The sequence below is a fragment of the Acanthaster planci genome, linkage group LG02 (assembly GCF_054643075.1).
Source record: "Acanthaster planci isolate LZ-2023a linkage group LG02, COTS_SCS, whole genome shotgun sequence".
Lineage (NCBI taxonomy): Eukaryota > Metazoa > Echinodermata > Asteroidea > Valvatida > Acanthasteridae > Acanthaster > Acanthaster planci.
The window spans coordinates 6,147,270-6,166,772 of record NC_141778.1 but is presented as its reverse complement, the minus strand read 5'-3'; the positions used below and the strand labels follow the sequence as shown (position 1 = coordinate 6,166,772).

At 42.0% G+C, this 19,503-nt stretch overlaps 1 protein-coding gene across 1 annotated transcript; it reads left to right on the top strand.

Moving 5' to 3' along the window:
* The first annotated feature begins 1,603 nt into the window (after nt 1-1,603).
* On the top strand, nt 1,604-14,683 carry LOC147799817 (neuromedin-U receptor 2-like). The gene is made up of 2 exons (XM_087133719.1): nt 1,604-2,024; nt 12,095-14,683. The coding sequence occupies exons 1-2, from the start codon at nt 1,667-1,669 to the stop codon at nt 12,904-12,906; spliced, it is 1,170 nt and encodes a 389-aa protein (XP_086989845.1). The 5' UTR covers nt 1,604-1,666; the 3' UTR covers nt 12,907-14,683.
* The last annotated feature ends 4,820 nt before the right edge of the window (nt 14,684-19,503 follow it).

Genomic DNA, 19,503 nt, shown 5'->3' with positions numbered 1-19,503 from the left:
AGAATTACACTTCATTGTTTCCACAAATTAAGACCATGCTTACAGTATCCCTCGTTCGGAAAATATTTAGATTATCATCTTGGAAGTATTGATAGGTACGTTTCTTAATAAAGGTTAAAACTAATGTCATGAACTAAAAGTAAAATTAATTATATGAAAATATTTTCCGAGAAAAACACAAAGAAAAATGACAAAAAAATATAATGTAAAAGTAACGTTTGTTCTCCATTTTCAAATAAAATACAACACCTGAAAAGGATTATGATACATCAACCTGCCTCATCTTGTTCAAATTTGAGGAATACTTTACGTCGAAACTTTGTATTTTAAGTGTAGTCGCATGAATCTTCCTATAGACAAACTTTTGCTGCATAATTCTTCAATCTATGAAGACTCTACACTCCCATTTGTTTGATGTACTGAAAAACAAATTAAAATTATCCCTGCTTTACTGGACAACTGAGGGCGGTGTTGCTGAAATGTCATCCAGGCCTGGGAAGACACAGTTTATTATGTAGCCGTTTCTGTACGAAGCCAGGATTTTGTTACTAAAAACCTGTCAGAGAATGCACGTAAACAGCAGTGAATCAGCACAGAAAATTTAGTCCAGCAAAATCTACAACAATGCAGCACGTTTTGTGTTACAAACCTGAGTAACATAAAGGCTTCCTTCCTGGGATATCACGGTTTTGCTGATGAATATGGAAATACTTATTGGTACGAAAACCAACAAGGCCATAAATTTCGCTTTGAAATATTGAAACAAAAGATAAAAATAAGGCTAACTGGGATGCTGATGTGCAGCTGGAAGGTGTGTGTTTAAAGTTATTTGTACCGTTTGTTCTCCATTCATGCTCTTTGAAATTTCAAAATAATACAATACATATCTTTTATGGTGCAGTTAATATCACCTGAAGTAGAAGGATGGTCCATTGAGCCATTCCGAGGTGGATAAATTGTCCCGTCACCCCCAAGATTTACGCCACTGATGCATAAACCCGTATATGTTTCCGAGAACTATGCCTGTGCTTCTTAATTCCCTGACTGTTTTTGTTCCCAAAGTAATTCTGGACGTATGTTCCGTGGAAAATGCATCGTTTTACAACTTTCTAGAATGAACCGTGGCGCTTTATTTTACCCTTAACATTGAGACTCGGACCTTGCAGTTTGTAGACTGTGAATACAATTTTCCATAAAAAGTACTCTATTTTGTATCATTTTCAAGTTGAAACCAAGACGGGGTGGTCATCCTTGGAGAGAAATTACCCAAAATTTATTGAATGACACTAAACAGGAACAGAAAATAAAATACTTTGAAATACTTTGAATTTGATTAGTGCCGCAAAACTCCAGATGCATTCTACCTGTTTTAAAGTGAGGGGGTGGTTAGGCTTGAGCACATTATGAAAGGGAGAAATCATGACTACACAGGCAGATTGGGCACGCTTTTCACTGATGTCATCCACATCACCACAAATTATCTGCATATTTTGCAGTTGCATTTAGATCTGCATGCCACACTACACAGTTGAGACCACACTGGTGTAGTGGGGACTGGACGTAGATCACAGCTGTTTCAGTATTTGTGGCGGCACCATCACAACACCCGCGAGTGTCCTTGTTTTAATACAGTGATCTAGCACGCGCCTATTATTTATAAAACGCAATGGGTGAAATTTATCACTTTGCTAATGCCTTGGCTTTAGGAGAATTACCGGTCGTCATGGCTAAGCACGAAGAAGGGTTGATGTCAAGGGTGTTAACTCTCGAAGAACCCGAGACCTTCTGCCCAATTCAAGATGCACAGATACTCAATCTTTCGGATCCGAGTGTTGCTATTCGCCACGAATATGACTCGGTTCAGACAGCTTTGGTCACCATCGTCTACCCGTGCATCTGCCTTTTCGGTATTCTGACCAACTCGATATTCTTGTTGACAGTTGTTCGGGTGCCGTACATGAAGACTATAACCAACATCTATTTGAGCAATTTGGCGGTGTCGGATATCATGTTTCTGTCTACAGGTAAGACATTGATTAATTAATACAAGGGACACATTAGAGTACGTTTACAAGGATATATCCTCACTGCTTTCTCTTATTTGTAATCGAAACAATGATACTTAACGTGCTGAAACTTTATTGTCCTGGGCGATTTGTCTCATTCGAATGAATTCCAGTTTAAAATGAATTTGAAACTTCATTTATTTCTACTGTCTGAAATTATTTCGTTGATGATTTAGTTATGAGGGCAAAAACCGGGGTAAGTATCGAAATCAATAAATTTAAAACACTTTATAAATGGACTAGATTGCATGAATAACTGTACCTGACGTTTCTATAAACAGCATGTATCATTACTTTACGTCATCAGGAAAGGAAGATCGTGTTTCTTGATGCAGAGTGAAAAGTTTCGTAGGCAAATTCGTCTGCACGCTTACAGATATATTCAATGTACACCAACTAGCCTTTTTCTTACGTTAAACTATTTCTGCGACGTCAAGCCTTTGTTCAAAGTAGATTATTTTTACGAATCTACAGCAAATTGTAGATTCGTAACGAACGACGAGGAAGGTCTGGGTAAAAACATAACGGTGGTTTAGGTTCGTAACACTGATTCTACTGGGCCTTGTAACATGCACAGTGGGGGAAAAGGGATACCATGAACGCCCACATTCGACCTAATTGCGTATGTTTGCCTTTCTCCATAGAAAATGACGTATAGTTTGTTATCTCGTGTTTTCAAGATCACTGCTTTATAAAGCAAAAATTTCATCAGGGATTTGAATATTCTCCTCACCTTTCAATGAGGAATGAATTTCATGTGTGTGGCTGTTTCTCTGTTTCTATGTTTTGCCCAATATCGTTTTTAAAACGTTGGATTATAGCTTAATTGAATTGACGCAAACTTGGTACATTTTCTTGTTATTCTAAAATCATGTCGGTCCTCTATAATCTTGCTTGAAGAGTTTATAGCCTGTAATTATTTTTGTGTTGTAAATGTTTGTAATTTTTAAGCAATTTTAAGTGGACATGTGCACTTCATATAAATACTTTAATGTTATTATTCCTCTCCAAAATCTGTATCGTAAGTTGAATCCAAAGTTGCTCATTTTCCAAACAAAATAGCAACCTGTGGTGAGGGGGCATTTCCTTATTATTCCTACATAAGAGGATCTGTGAACCTCATTTTGAGTGGTTTGTAAGGTGGTTCGAAAAGTGCTAATCATACTTTCATAAAGTTGATATAGCATTCCTCAATATCAGAGATTCCTATGACGGTTTTAAATCCGATAGGTTTGGCTGCAATGACACACGTGTAATAATGACTCCAAGGCCCAAGAGGAAGAGAATAGAGTAGGCCTATCCAGCACTGACGGTGTTGACTGCACAAATACTGTCGATGTGTCACGCAGCCCAACCCGTGCACGGTAATGAATAAAACAAAGGTGTGCACTTTAAGTGAAGGATTAACGGCTTCGCCTCGCCCATTCTTAGCACGAATCCACAGTTCCAGTCCATTATCCTTGACGTAAACCAACCATTAGAAAATGAATATAGAAGAAGCACCTTTATTCCCGAACGACAGAATGTCAAATTAAACAAAACACGACTGGATCGAGGCTAGCACTATTGTTTCGGCGTATGGCGTTGCCATTGAAACACACACTTTACCGGCTCAACGGACGTAATAAAATGCACGTCAAACAAACTGCAACACAGTGGAATTGTTTTGTAATTCCTGTGACATTTCGGATTTGAAAGAATGGTTGGGAACGTGACAGTGTACACACGCAAACAACATGATAGATGAATTTTGCGAGACAATTTTTTTTAAGAGCAAAAATAAGAACAAGTCAATTCGAATTGTCGCGACATTATATGGGTTCATTTCTTACAATTAAGTTTATTGGTGGATGTTTAATTTCATGTCCTCTTGGCGTGTCATCTCTCTTGTATCTTTCTCCTGAGATATTTCTACTAAAAGAAATACTCCTCTTTTCCATCAATGAATATAGTTTTTGTTAGATTGGAGTATTCAGCTTTTCTTAAGCTTAATTGAGGCCTACGTTGTTCATTTTAGGCGGCATTCCTGGTTGGTTTGCTATGAGTTCAGCCTTCAAGTAAATTTAAATGACACCTCTCAAAGTTTTTAGACCAACAGCGATGAGTCCTTCGATATCAGTACAACTTTACTCACACCTTGGATGCTCAGAGTCAGCATTTTGCATGCCAAAATAACAAATTGGTATTCTTGAACACGTTTGAATTCAAAATAGCATTAACGAAATTTGTTGACTCTTTTTGGGAATTATCTTAAACTTGTTGCAACTTTTTCCTCATTCACGCACCTTCCGAATAATCGGAATATTGAATGGAATAGGGGAGATAAAGATCAATAGGGAGAGCGAAAATTAACTATACATGGTGTCCTCAGATGAGTGAACAAACTAGACCGGTGTTAAGGGTACTGAAATCGGCACTGTGACAAGTTTGCATATGTGATTAACAAGGCTAGACCATGCAAGTGTGCAGACTACCAATTTTTTGCTTTGAGAACTGTGAGAAGTTGCATATTGATAACAAAAGTTTGCAAGTAGGGTGAAGGCGATTTCGTTTTATGAAGTTACCTGCAGAACCAAATTTCCAATACACCCTCAGCTAATGTTCAGGAATTAACGTGCGAGAATAGTGGAAGAAGTCAATTATCTCCGTCAAGACCTTGAAATGATCAGACGAGCAGTATGGGACATGTTACGAAGATGTCAGATGTGCATTGACAGGAATGGTGGCCATGTGGAGGACTTAGCACATTAAACTAATAAGGTAAGTAGCGAAAACAAAGCAGATAAGGTTGATTTAGGTACATTCCTTGTTTTTAAGAATGTGTTCTTATAGCAAAAGCATTTGGTATTTTGCACACTTGCATGGTCTAGCCTTGTATATCACATATGCAAACTTGTCACAGTGCCAACTTCAGCACCCTTAACACAGGTCTAGTTTGTTCACTCATCTGTGTCAATAACATCACAAGCTGTATACCATTGCAAAGAGGGCATTCTGCCCTTTCTAGAGATATATTTCTCTTTCCCATACATAAAGTAGTTTTACTTTTACAGTAATTTTTATCTCGGTATGCTTTATGTGGACACCCTGTATATACATTATTGTATTCATTGCTGAATTTCTGCCTATTTTTCATTTTTTGGGACCGGTATGCCGTCCAGCATGAATGACTTGCATTTTACAGTAATCGTTCATGAAGGAATTACAATACTTTTCTCAGATGAAGTTGCCTAATGTGTTGTTTACAAAGGGTTTACAAGCGGTGTTTGTTCCCGAAGTTCGATTCTCTGGGTTTGTTATATTGGACACCATTTATGGGCATCGCAGGGCCGGGAAGTGCGGGCAAGGGGAGTCTCTCCGTCCCAGGAAAACATAAAGAAGGATAAAAAGGGAAATCGAAAGTGACCTCATCCAACTGTTAAATGCTTTCATTTAAGTTCTTAGCTGATGGGTGCTAATAAATATGAATAGCAAAGATTTAAAACAAATCTTCAAGTGTTTTTTTTCCATTTTTCTGTCTTCATTTTGCTAATTTTTTGTCCCGTCAGGTTTTACACCTGTTATCAGTAACCATGTAACCCGGTACTATGTCCTTTATAGACAAGTTTCCATATGGTTGTAACGAACACCGACAGCATGCAAGACATCAAAGTGGCAATGCCACCTCTTAACGTCAACTCAAGTTTGGTGCATTATGTGCATGATCAGCAATTTTATTGACGATTGCGGTGTCATTGTGCCATTAATGAGGAGAAAATGGGCGAAATAAGTGGTACTAAGCAAGAGAGCCATCGTTGTACGCCAGTCATGCCGACGTGGGTGATTGTATATGCCTACCCTGGCGACTCAGTGCAGACAGTCGGCAACCTTCGAATTTTCGGACTGTCGCCGTCCCTGTTTGCGGCAGTTGCGATGACGTTGTTGCAAAATGATTGCGTATAATTATAGTTGGAAACGGATTTTTGTCCTGGACAAGCATGGATCCGCGGATCTGCCCTTACATCCTCCCTCCCTCCCTGGAGGAGGACTTCGTGTCCTGCAGCAGCAACCGAGCAGCCGTATTTACGGGTGGTCTGATCGCCACAGTCTGTTGAGGGCCCGAGAAACCGAGGGCCAAACAGCCAACCCCACTCCCCTGTTCCTGGTAGAAACAAAATCAACTTTGGGTTGGCTCTTTCAATGGTCAGATCAACTTTGAACTGGACTGGGTCATGGCCAATGGATTTTGATTGCTATCCGTGGAAAAAGGTTTTCTCAGACAAAAAGCTTTTCCCGTTTGGATGTCGACCTTGTAGCTTTGTCAAAGACCTATTGGCTTGGCTTCAGGTAGCATTCAGGAGAAACTTACTGGTTAGTGGTGGGGAAAGGACATTCGGCAGCATGATGTAAAGAACTGTCTGCCGTGATGAACTGTCTCGTAAAGCATGCGGGAACTCTTATTGGTTTCTCCCCTTAAATGGTGGAGCTAAGGCTTACGACGCGGAGGGGCACTTGTTGCTCCTCTTATACACGCAAGATGGACGCAGATGAGGAAGAGAAAGAAACTTCCTACAGGCTCCCAGAGGAGGAGGTTAGAAAAGGTCAGGTACATGACTCACCTTTGGTCTTGGGTAACCTCCATGCTAGAGTGGGTTGCAATTGGAATAGCTGGCCAACCAGTCTTAACAGGTTGACCACCCGTCCTGGGAAGGAGGACGTTGGAAAGATGGGCAGCGATGGACAGTAAGTACTCGAGCCATTTGTCCCAAGCAGCTGTGCCAAACACATATTTTGCTGCAGGAATTTCCCACAAGACCACCTGGATGAATCCCCAAGTCAGGTCAGGGCCTGGTTCCGTGTTGGAGACGTCCACTCGAGGTACTAAACACAAGAGCGTACGTATACGATACTGTAGGCCCACAATTGGAATTGTTACTTTCATGCGGTATCAGTGTTATGGCAAAATGCAAAAGACTTATCTCCACAATGTTTAAGTTCATGCATGTCATACCCTGTCAAATGGATTTAACTTTTGTTTTCTTTTGGGGGAGGGGTTCATGAATGTCTTAAAGCACCCTTCAGTTTCTCTCTAAATTAAAGGTTATCGTCAGAAATCTACCAGTGAAATGTAAAGGACAGTCTTTCCTGACATGCCTGAGAATTGGAGTTAGTCTTGCCAAATGTTCTGCACACTGCGGCATCACAAGGCAGCATAACCCTCTCATGTTTCAGTTCTTGTGAAAGAAAATCCCTTTTTCTAAAAATTCAGAGAATCCCGCTGAGAATATGCGCATAAGCGACAAAAACTAGACAAGCACTTGTTGTGAACGCTAACACTCGGCCTTCAGTGAATTTTCAGGAGACAAGGACACCATCTGCAAGAGTTTGTTCTTAATACTTGATCATTGCCGTAATTGGGCAGTAATCGAATGTGGTGCACTGAAATTAATATTGCATATTTTTCGTGGCAGTCTTTCATAGGTTAGCGTTTTGTTCTCAAACTTTCAGAACGGTAAAAAAGCCGCCACCTGTACATGTACTTTTGGTAGCTTAAACGACAAACGCTGACCTCTCTTAATAACACCCATGTGTATGGGTCTTGATAACAAAACTACCCCTTACCCTCCTAGGAAAAGAATTATGCTTCCAGCTGCGAACCCCTGATTTACTTTCAAACCATCAGTTAACTCCAAGCCCTCCTCAGCCTGACCTCGACGCTGCACACGTCCCGTCCGTAAGTGAGCTTCTGGGTGATCTAACAACAAGTTGACTGAGAGTGATTAAATTTCTCCAGAATTACTGACGCTCTTTGATATTTTTGAAAATCCTGTGTTCAAGAGGTTCAAAGGCTTATGACTGGTAATAAGAAGTGCGGAGAAGTACGTTGGATTCTTACGGACAGACAATTCATCTGTGAGAGCAATGAAGATAAATTAGAGGGCAACAATTATCGAGGGACTTCTGTGTTTCACATGTTCCGAAAGGTAGTGGGTGGGATTGTTCTAAAGAGGCGGCAAGTGTTTGGATAATGGGTTTATCCTGAGAGCCAGTTGGCCTTCAATCCAACTGCTCCACAGTGGACATGGTATTCACCTCCGTCAAAAGCCAGAGAGATGCAGATGAGAAATTGCCTTTGCATGTGGCTCTTGTAGACCTTAACACAAAGGTCTTTGACTCCGTCTATATAGTGCTTCTACAGAGGGGTCAGTGCTTCTTACGTGACGGCATACGGACCTTCGCCTCTTTTTATGGCAATGTTGCAAAGAATTTTCTCCACTACTAAGGGATGGAAGGGGCTGCATGATGGCTCCCAGTCTAATTGCTATCTACTTTTCGCCATCCTGCGCCCCGCCTTTGAGACAAAAGCACTCCGTGTTCTGTGCCAGTGCAAAGATGCTTGCACCACAGTATCCAAACTTCTCTTTGTCGATAATGCTATCCTCGTGCTTGCCCTTGTTGCTTCGTTAATGGCACCGCAAAACCTGATTGACCTATTTGCTATCTCATGCTCTATTGTTGGTCTCATGATCAGGAAATAGAAAAAAGGGTTACCAGTACTATGTGTCAAGAACTGGTACACCAGGGCGCGTCTCTGGATCAAGTTTGTTTTAAAGTTGAATGACACACAGCTGACAGTTGTAGATCAGCTATGCTATGTGGACATGGAGCTAGATCTCTACAGACGCAGCCGACATGCTACTAGCTTCTTTTGGGCGCTGCGGAAGCAAGTGTGGGAAAACCAGAAGCTGATGATAGAGATGACAGTTTCGGTCTTGAAGGCGTGCATTGCCTCAGTTTTGTCCTACAGAGAGACTTGGCCGGTCTTCCCAAAGCATATTAGGCTAAACACGTTTCACCTGTAGAATCTGATGCGCATCTTGTGGATTAGCTGGAAGTACACCGTATCAAGCGCTAAGATGCTTCAATTTTTGTGGGTGTGACTGCATGCACCCAGTCTTCTTCAATCAGACGGATTAGAAGGTTTGGTCTCCTGAATTCCTGATAGCCGGTTATTAGGAAGTCGATACCAAAGGTGGTACGTTTCAGCGAGGCAGCATCAGTCTTCCGTCCAAAGGGCTGGCCAACTCTGCAGTTTCTGGACAGGGTGCGAAGCGATCTGCGATGCTGGGGGATCCCGGTTGCATGGTTGGATCAAACTTGTGTAAGGAGGGTGGAGCAGCAAAGACTTGGCTAAGATTTTGCCGCGGAGGCGGAAATCGGAGGGAGCCCATTGGAAGCCACCAAACGTGCAAAACACATGATCCAGCTGGATCAAACGCGGATAACCAACGTGGCTACTGTTTCAGTTCCTAGTTTATAACGTAATTTGGTTTGCAATTGTAAAATAGGGTAGTTTGATTTTAAAATGTTGCAAGAATATCTGTAATAGGAAATGCATCACCCTAAAAGATGCAGTGTGTATTACGACAGTGGGAAGTGACTATATTACAAAGCACCATTTTCATTTGCACAAAAATGAAAAATACAAAATTGACCTGTTTCATTAATTCATGTATTATGTACATACCTCTGTCTTGGATACTGTCCGTTTATTGGCCCAGAACGACCACGACAGGGCGACATATCCGCATATCTTACTCACCGTGAGACATTTCATTCTACCGATGGTGTGTGTACGCCCACGCGTATACGTACGCGAAACTGAAGAGCTTCGGGATGTTCAAGAACGAACATTTGCAGTCCTTCAGTCAGGTTTGCGTGGTACCCACGATACCTATTTTGCAAAGGCTGCCAAGGAATTCGATCGATGATAGCGCCCGTATAACAGACTCGTTCCCGTCCCCGCAGCGTATAAGGTAATGCGGAGACTGCTAACTAAACTATGGGTGCGTTCGATGAGCTTCCCTGAATACACCGGTGTTACAGGCAAGGGAAGCCTCGAAATGAGGCTAATCGAACGCTGCAGTGTATTTGCCTAGGTATTCGGGGAAAAGGGTCAAGTCCCCGCCACGTCCCATCATGTCCATGCACGAACAGTCTATCCGTGACGTCATTACACTCGGGCAGCCTGCAGAGACCCGCTCGCCTGACGGAGTAGTGGTGGCTGACACCAGGGCTGGCACAGAGATCACATGATGGCTAAACGAACTCTCTCGTGTAAATTTGACTTACATGTGTATGGTAATCGAACGCACCCTATATAAATGTACTCACTGGTATCCCCACTAGTTTCACGGAATAGAGTTTACGCAATTAGCGAAAGTGAGGGGACAGTGCATTTGCAAACGATATCGTTTACGTATGTTACGTTAATTGTACAGTTTCACAGTAGGCCCATCGTCTTCTGCAATACAGAACCTTTTTCTTTTGATAAATTCCTGAGGACAGAGGTATGACAAAACAATTGTTGACCGCTGTGGTATGGGATATGACTAGTTGAACGACCGAGGGACGCATAGCGTGGTGTACATGTTCAATTGAAATACTTTTGGGGATTATTATACAGCTGTGTGCTTTTCGTGTACGATCTGAGCACTTTGTTTTTTTAAAATGTAAACCCCCCTTCATGGATATGGTCAAGGTACCACCTTTCGAAAGAAAATGTGAAAATCTGTGCGCTTTTAGAATAACATGCAGTGGCGGAAATCTGTTTAGGAAATCGGGGGTGAGGGTGAGGGATGGGGAATTGTGGAGGGATGAATTGCTCGGTCATCGGACACCACATGATACTATTATAGGAGGCAATGTTTATGATACAGATAGTAGACTAATCTGATTAGATGTCATAACTGCGGTGGTATCTCACTCACACGCACATTCTTCAGCTTGACGCGCAGGTGCATTTGGCGAATCACGACACCACTATTGGTCGAAGAGGCATGTATATGTAACGCGCGCGTACCACCTGTCCACGAGCGTTGTGCCACCGCAGTAATGGCTTCTAATACTGGTGGTCAAATTAAACTATATCGGAAATGTATTACATTCCTGTCGAGCCTTACATAAGAGCGGATTAGTTATTACTTTTTATTTTCCTCTTACTTAATGCTGTTGAATGCGTTTAGGTTGTTAGCATGTTCGAAAAATTCTTCTAAAACCGCCTTATGTTTTCCTCACTACTAAAACGTGAGCGGATAATTCAAAATCTATTCCTCTGCTCAAAAAGTAAAAGTATGTACTCCCACAACAAGAATGTATGCCTATGAAAAAAACCCACCTTTTCCAGCAGGAAAATGAATTGACTGTTAACAAAAAGCTCCCAGTACCAACGTTAGTGATACAAAGTTTGTGCGCAGTCAAGTTTGAAGTGCACCTTCGAGCTGACACCAGGAAGCCGAAGCGAATGAGAAGGCTTTTCTTTTACCTTCAAAGGGCCCGTTCTATCGGATCATCCAATGGCCTCGCCAACGTCTCGGTTGTCCCATTCCCAATATTTGTAAACTTGGAATTTATGCTTCAGTTGAATAGGCCTATCCATTCATGCAACGTCTGGTGTAGTGGTTAGAGAAATTGATACTTGTAGTTCGGCCGTGGCTCGGCCTGGCCATGTGCGTTGAGCACGTCAGTGGGAACGTTTTTCGGGGAGGGAGCTGACCTGCCTCAGAAAAAGTGCACACTTCGCGAGAATGGTAGGCCTACGTCCGCTTTTAAATAAAAGTGGAGTCAAAATGCTGCTAAGACATAAGTGGAAAAATTTGTGAGTGTTCAGTGCGAATGAATGCATGAGACGATACTCAGCGGAGACATCTCGGGGGCTGACCCTGCCCCGGCCTGTTAAGGTGAAGGAGCTAAGTTAACTTAAAAATGCTGATTTTCACCATGGATGAAATCCGCAATCTGCATTTGTGTGTATTTCATCCAAGCTGAACAACGTGTTTTTCATTTTAGTATCTACCCCTTAATTGCATATAGGCTACACACGACAAGACATACACAATTTATCAGGTTAGCCTCGGTTACCCAGGTATGCAATTTTAAAAAAATAACTGTTTCAACCGACATTTGATCGTATAGCTTCATTTTCAGTATTTTGCTATTGATATGTATTTATGGTTTTAAGAACAGTGTCACTCTTTTTTTTTGCACAGGGGCCGGCTTTGGCCTTTGGAAGTTCTTGTCGACACCAGTGACCAGTGATTATTCCATTCTTGGAGGACTCCACGGCTGTATCATTACCCAAGTGTTGAACTCTACGCCCTTTTTCGCTTCAACATTACTTGTGACAATTGTTGCAGTCGAAAGATACCTTGCCATCTGTCATCCAATCAAACACCTGACAATCAACACAAGAGGGCGTGCCATTGCCTTAATTGCTGTGACTTGGTTGGTGGCCATCTTTTGTGAAGCTCTTCTCCTTCCGGCTGCCTTCGACTACGTAGTCACGTGTGTCGTATGGCCCGACGTTGACCATTACATGAACTTTCCTGAGACCATCGGGAGGTGTTTTTTCCCAGCATTGTGGGCACAAGTTCTGGCAGCTTTTGGTTTGACTGTTCCGAATTTGTTGGCTATCGTTGTTACCTTTGTCTTATATTTCCTGATCGTGCGAGAGCTCAGCAAGCGCATTCGACAGACACCTTGCGAACTGTCATCAAATCAGAAGACACCTCGTCGCACGCGTGATCGTGTAGCTAAGATGCTGGTGATCGCTGGTACCGTGTTCTACATTTTACTAGCACCTCGCACAGTACTGAGTGTGTACTATTACATCAATCATTTCGCTGGTGCCCCGGCCCTCCCTCAAGGTGTACTATTCATTCTCTTTACTTCAACCAACATTCTTGTGAATTTAAATTCTGTCATAAACCCTCTTTTGTATGCGTTTTCAAACAAGCGCTACCGAATGGCTGTTATTCACGCCTTTTGCCCAGGTTCAGGGCCGATTGAGACTTCTTGCTAAGCACGTTTCGTTTTGTGAGGACTTAAGCCTCTTTTACAGTGGCCATAAATCTAAACATTGGGACTGTATGAGCAGTAAATGCAAAACAGGGCTGGCGAAAAAAAGCTCATTGAAAAAATTCTGAAAGTTAATTATGGTTTGAACAGATTAATGATAGCTATATTCCCGATAAGATTGTGTGAAATTATAATTTTTATTAAATGCTTATTTAAGTTTTCTTTAGTAAGTTATATGAGATATAATTGCATCATCAATTAGATCAATGGGCCATTCCATGTCAGACTAACACACTTTTTGACCTTAGGTCTTCAGATTTTAATATTGCTGTGCTTGTAAACATCAATGAATAATGAAGGCTTTTCATTTTGTTTGTGGAAATCGCCCTTCCATGTGGTCAGGTCAGAGATCAATAAAAATTTACAATTTCCACTTGAGAATCCACCTTTGAATAAAAATTACACAAAACCCTCTCATTTCTTATTGAACATATGCAAATGTGGTATCCAAATAATCAGAGGAACATGCTCTTTTCACTGATGTTGTAGAAATTTAGCTTTGTGAATCAAAAGTCAAGATTACCTTTGACACGCGTCTGTGACCTTTGACCCCCCAAAATAAATTATTATTTTCAAAATTTATTAAACCAAGTGTCTTTGAAAGTAAGGCTCCACGAATCCAGCCCCTCATTTTGCCGGGAAGTGAATACTTCACTAGCAAAATTATGCTTGTAAAAGCCATGAGCACGGAAACCAACGTGCGAACCAAGATTCGCTCCATTCCTTTGCACTGTAGTTGCTGGTTGAAATGACGTCAAACTTCGGTACTCTCTACGTACCGATTAACCTTGTCTCGACACTTGCCTTTCCAACTTTATCAGTTCACTAGTGTCACAGGCCGTTGACTATTTACTGGTACATTCTCCTTTGTCAAGGTATTTGACCATGTACAATGATCGCCACGGGCTGTTATAAGACCAGCCAATAATTGTCCTTCACAATAGTCGCCTTGACGAAGCCTAGTGAACCAGAAACAGAAACGGCTGGCTGGCGCCAGTAAAATAGGAAGGATATACATTGAGCTTTAAATGGCCACAAGTATGTTCCCTCCTATTATGGTAATGACTGTACTTACATCGCGCCAAATAAACAGGAGATGCAAGCACTTATTGTTGTCGCTGGTCACCCCCCTACAAGCAATCATCAAATGATTTTAGCTCCTAAAGCAGTACACAGATTGATGCTGCCACATGGCAAGAACGCCTGATAAAACACAATGACCACCTGTACACTCACAGATACCCATTCATACTGCTGGGTGGGAAGATGCAAGTGGGAGCAAGCCGACCTTCCCAAAAGGTCACACACGCAAAACAGCATCTGGATTTGAGCCCCCCCCCAGCTTAGTGTCTGTGAATCACAAATCCAGACCACAAAGCCACAAGACTCCACAGAAAATCGCGCGCAAAAGTAATGCGCTGCATCTAGGTCCTTACAATATGTACTAAAGTAAACTGTAGCTAATTTTTTGCTACAAAGCTGTCAAGGTTGTGTATCTTAGCTTCTTTTATCAATATATCAAGTTCATCAATGCCCATCGCCATTCTGATGGAAAGTTTGTCCAAATAGGGATGTTGTTACGGCAAATAATCTAATCGCCAAATAATGTTATGCCGACCGATTATGTCATAAGAATGAGGCCAATAATGTACAAAACAAGCAATTGCTTCTTAATGTTTTCTATACTTTGCCAAATAAAAGCAATATTGTGGTGATCACAATTATTGACCTCTTTGTTTGGCTTTTAGTAATGACTTTATCGTGTGGTACTACATTATCAGTCGGTTGTTATTGCCATTATATCAGTCGATTGTTATCTGTAATTGTCAATGGACTTTTGTCAATAAGAATACTTACAAAAGGTCACTTACAAGTTACGACAAAGCATCAATAATAAATCGCTTAAAATAAGAACGACATTGGAAGGGCTGGGAGCCAGTGAACAACGCAACGACAAAGCGGACAACGGTCTGAACATCGATGACGCATCACACCAAGCCACAAAACAATGCAAACTGTTGGAAACATTTTTGCCTTACGGACTTCACAGTAACATCTAGTTCAAACGGAACAAGAAATAGATAGCAACATCTCATATCTTGATGTTGAGTATCCAGAAAGCAGGATGGCAGTCTCACCTACCGAATATACCGGAACCATACCCACACAGACAAGTACCTCCACAGCGCGTCCTTCCATCACCCTAAGATTAAGTCTTCAGTCCAAGAACTCCGTCACATCTCCACGGCCCTACAACAAAATGGATACAAGCCCAACCAAGTCAAGACCCAAGATCCACCCTGGCCCGAAGGGTCTCTTATATCCAAAGCCAACTGTGTAGGACCCCTACTCTCCCCTACCTAGGCAGTACCTCCCATCCAGCGCACCTCCACCAGCATGGCATTTGAGTGTTCCATACAACCCCCCAAAAGTGCAGAACCTGCTGACTTCCCGCAAGGACCGGCACAACCCACTGCACAAACCAGGAGTATACAAGATCTCCTGCCAATATGGCAAAGTGTACATCGACGAGACAGACAGGAACCCCCCTACCAGACTCAATGAACACAAAGCCCATGGCAGTAAAGGGGACTACGACAAATCTACCATCACCAAGCACTCCTACATCAAAGACCACAAGATCGACTGGAGCAAAGACGAACACCTCACAAGCATCAAGCACTGGTACCCGCCCCACTACACTACCCCAAGACACCGGTTTCCACATGAGCGACATCTGGCGTCCCATCCCCACATCCCAGTCCAATGGGTCCCCTATACCCAAGGACACTTCCAACCTATGGGTCCCCTGTAACCTTGGCTACCCTCTCCAACACTCTCCTCCCTCAGATTGATATGCCTCACTGGTTTCCAGCAACCCAGTCACCTCAGTTGGATCCGGAATTAGCATCCTTTTCACACCTTAACACCCCAGCCACCAGTTGGATCCTGAGTTGGCATCCTCTCCACACCTCACTGCCCTCTACACACCATTTAAGCTGCCTCATCAGGTAGCAAGAGATGTATACAAGCCGAAGAACTCAGCCCCAACCTTCAAGCATGTAGGTGGCAACATGTTATGGGGCTGCTTCTCTGCTAGTGGCACCGGGAACTTCATTAAAATACAGGATATCATGAAAAAGAGGATTGTATCAAGATCCTGGATGACAATGTGAAAGTGTCTGCTGAGGAACTCCAGCTCCAACCTGATTGGACGTACCAGCAGGGCAATGACCCCAAGCACACTACCAAGGTAGTAAAGCATTGGTTCAAAGACAGTGGTATCCAGGTACTGGAATGGCCAAGACAAAGTCTTGACCTAAATCCAATACAGAATTTGTAGAGGGAGCTGAAGACTGGAGTGATGGCCCGGAGACCATCCAACCTGACCCAGCTGGAGGCTTTCGTTAAGGAAGAATGGACCGACATCCCACAGGAGACGTGCAGAAAGCTTGTAGAGCCGTATACGAACCGTCTTGAGGCAGTTATCAATATCATGGACTTTGTAAACCTGGGGTACGAATAATTTTGACCAGGAGCAAAATGAAACCCGGTCCGTATCTGTTGGTATACAAGTGAAGCTTAGCCAATACACATGTGGGTTTGTGTATTGCAACAAACAGAAAAAAAAATATAGTTGAAGTACCAACGTAATAGCATTTACAAATGACAACTTTAGAAAAGTATGAAATTTTCCAAAGGTTATAAATGTTGAGCACAATTGTACGCATTCCAGCCAAAAAGCGTCTAACGTTGCACTACATCGTATACGAATGCTGCTCTACAGTTGCAAGTAAAACAAAATCACTGCCGTTTCAAAATTTCTGGAAGTTATTCACAGAAATTGATCTCTTGTTTATGTTGTATTTTATGTGTTCATGAATTTAATTGAGGTTGTACAGCTCATACTCAAAGCAAGCGTGTTTCCACGAAATTTCCTGCTGCAGCATATGAGGTTTATCGTCCGATATATGGCGATATACGGACATTGTTCGCCAGTTACCTGGCCTCATGACTAGCATGGTGCATGATTGAAAACTCGGTGATTTTAGCATACTGATTATAGCAACGCCAGAACAAAAACCCCTTCTCAATTCCGATAAAAATTACACCCCAAATAAGTTCGCTTGACTACTCTCGCTTCTCAAGAGATGCAGACTCATCGCCCAACACTGAATTATTTATATTGCTGCTAAAAGAACTAGCGCACGCTAATGAGATTCTGTGCTTACACGTCGTACCTTTTGCAAGACATAGTTATCCAATCACAATATTCCCTCATAACGTCATGCTTCTGGGGCGCTGGCTGCCACGCTGCAGTGGGTGACTGAACTCAGACTATCGATCAATCGTGGTCTTGCACGTAGTGCCAAACATTAAAAGAGAGACGGAAAATTAAATAAAATGTCTGTCCATGACAGAATTTGTGTTGGAAAGACTACTTACATGGATGGGTGGCATCAGTTGATGAGACTTCACATTCTCGAAGGTATACACAGTGTCTTACATTTACATTGTTTATGAAAATGAGATTGATTTTTCTAAATATATCACACTATATTTGAGTATTCAGAACCGAGAGATCTTTTTGACATCATTAACTTGTAAATGTTCTGTACATGGCATTATACACAATCAGACCTATTCATGCAATACACAAAAAGCCATTGCACTGCATTCCACCTACAAGAATTTCGGATACAACGAACATTTCCACTGGGTCCCGCCGATATTGTAAAAACGAGAGTAGACCGTATTTGCATGTTTACTTTTTGGTAATTGTGTATCAAAATCCCACGTACTTTCACTTTACTTAAACTGGTGCTTAGTAAAATAAAAATATGAACACCTCAAGCGGAACTCCCTTCGCTCGCGGGGGTGGGTTGGCACCCCTGCACCCCCAGCCTATGCCCTTGCTATCCGAAACGTTGAGTACCACTGGTTCTTTTCAGAGCTCCACATGCCCAAAAAGAGATGTATCCACGGTGACTCGTTCAGCTTCGACTACGGGACATTAGGTCTGTAAAAAAGTCTGAACAAAAACTCCCAGACTCATCCAGTTTTAATGAGTAAATAAATGCTTGACGGGTTCATTCCAAGCGGGCCAGGGCCCTTGACGGAGTGTTGTGACCTCCAATTATAGTCTGAATGCTTAAGATATCCATTTTTGTCTAAGGTATTTACGAAGGAGAGTTGGTTAACCTACGCCTGTGGGATTGACTTTTTCCACGAAGAAATATTTTCATACGAAGTTTACTAACTATGTATTTGCTGTTTCAGTCTGCTGTCATATTAATGTCGTGCTAATTAGGGTGAAGGAAGGTAAAAGGGAGGTCTAGCGGGATTTAGTGGCCCTAAATCATCTGCAGTTGATATAAATGTTCATTTATTACGTTAGTGATCAATATGGTGTCATTCGATCTACTCATGTGATAGTGATAGGTGAAAGGGTGAAACTGGCATTGGGATAATTGCGAGTAAAAGCATTATTAGTTGAACGTATCGAATGCATCGTTGTCGACTAGTGAATAATAAACGTTTGCACAGAAAGTACTGGAGATAGAACATAGGCGTATGGTCTTTTTAAGTAAATAGTTCGACCAAGGCAATTCCAAGGTTATCAAAATGTTTACAGTTTCGTTTATGGGTTCATATTTTGTACAAAGAGCTACACCACCGCCGACGCGATTGATTCTTGATATGCAAACGACAAATTCACTAGAACTGCGATCAAGTTTGTAGGAAGTTCATCTAGGTTTCAATAACGGGAAAGATTTTGATATCATTGTGAATATCACAGTTGACTGAAAGTTCATGTAATTTTTCTAAATTAGTCTTGCGTTACAAAACGTACTAGAGCTTTGACGAAATACTACTTAGGTTGCTAGGGATTATAGGCAAAAATTCCTAGCTTGCACCCCGTTCTTGCCAACGTAAAAACGTTATTATTCTATGCGACAAGACAGTTGAGAAATTCAGGTATTGATAAGGTAACTTCAAGCTTTTTACGGCCGTATACGGTCAGAAAGGTTCATTGCCAGAACGTTTTAGTAGCGACATTAGTTTTCCCATGGCGGCGAACAGCGAACACTTATTCGTATTACGACCACTTTTAAATAGCATTAAATAACATTCCAAAACACTGCCTTCCGGTCGTAGCGATCTGTGATAATCTCCAGCTTACTGATGTCATAGCCCAACCTGGACCAATATAACCCAAACTGGGCCAATATAACTCAACCTTGGCCAAATTGCGTGCATCCACGACATCCAAGTAACACAGCAGCAACTGTTCATTCAGTGTCGCTTGCAGGCTGCAACATTGATATCGTGCAAGCAATTATCAAATTTGTTCCTCTACAAGGCCATCCGTGAAACAATTGTGCCAATACTTTTTCAATGCCTTCCGCTCGCTGCAATCCTTGAAAGCGTGAACGGTTCAAAGCCAAAGTAGTTCATCGTTATTCCTTGGTGTCCGGTCGTTCGATCCCGAGACATCATTAAAACCAAAACATTAAGTTTAAGTCCCGAGCAATTCGTG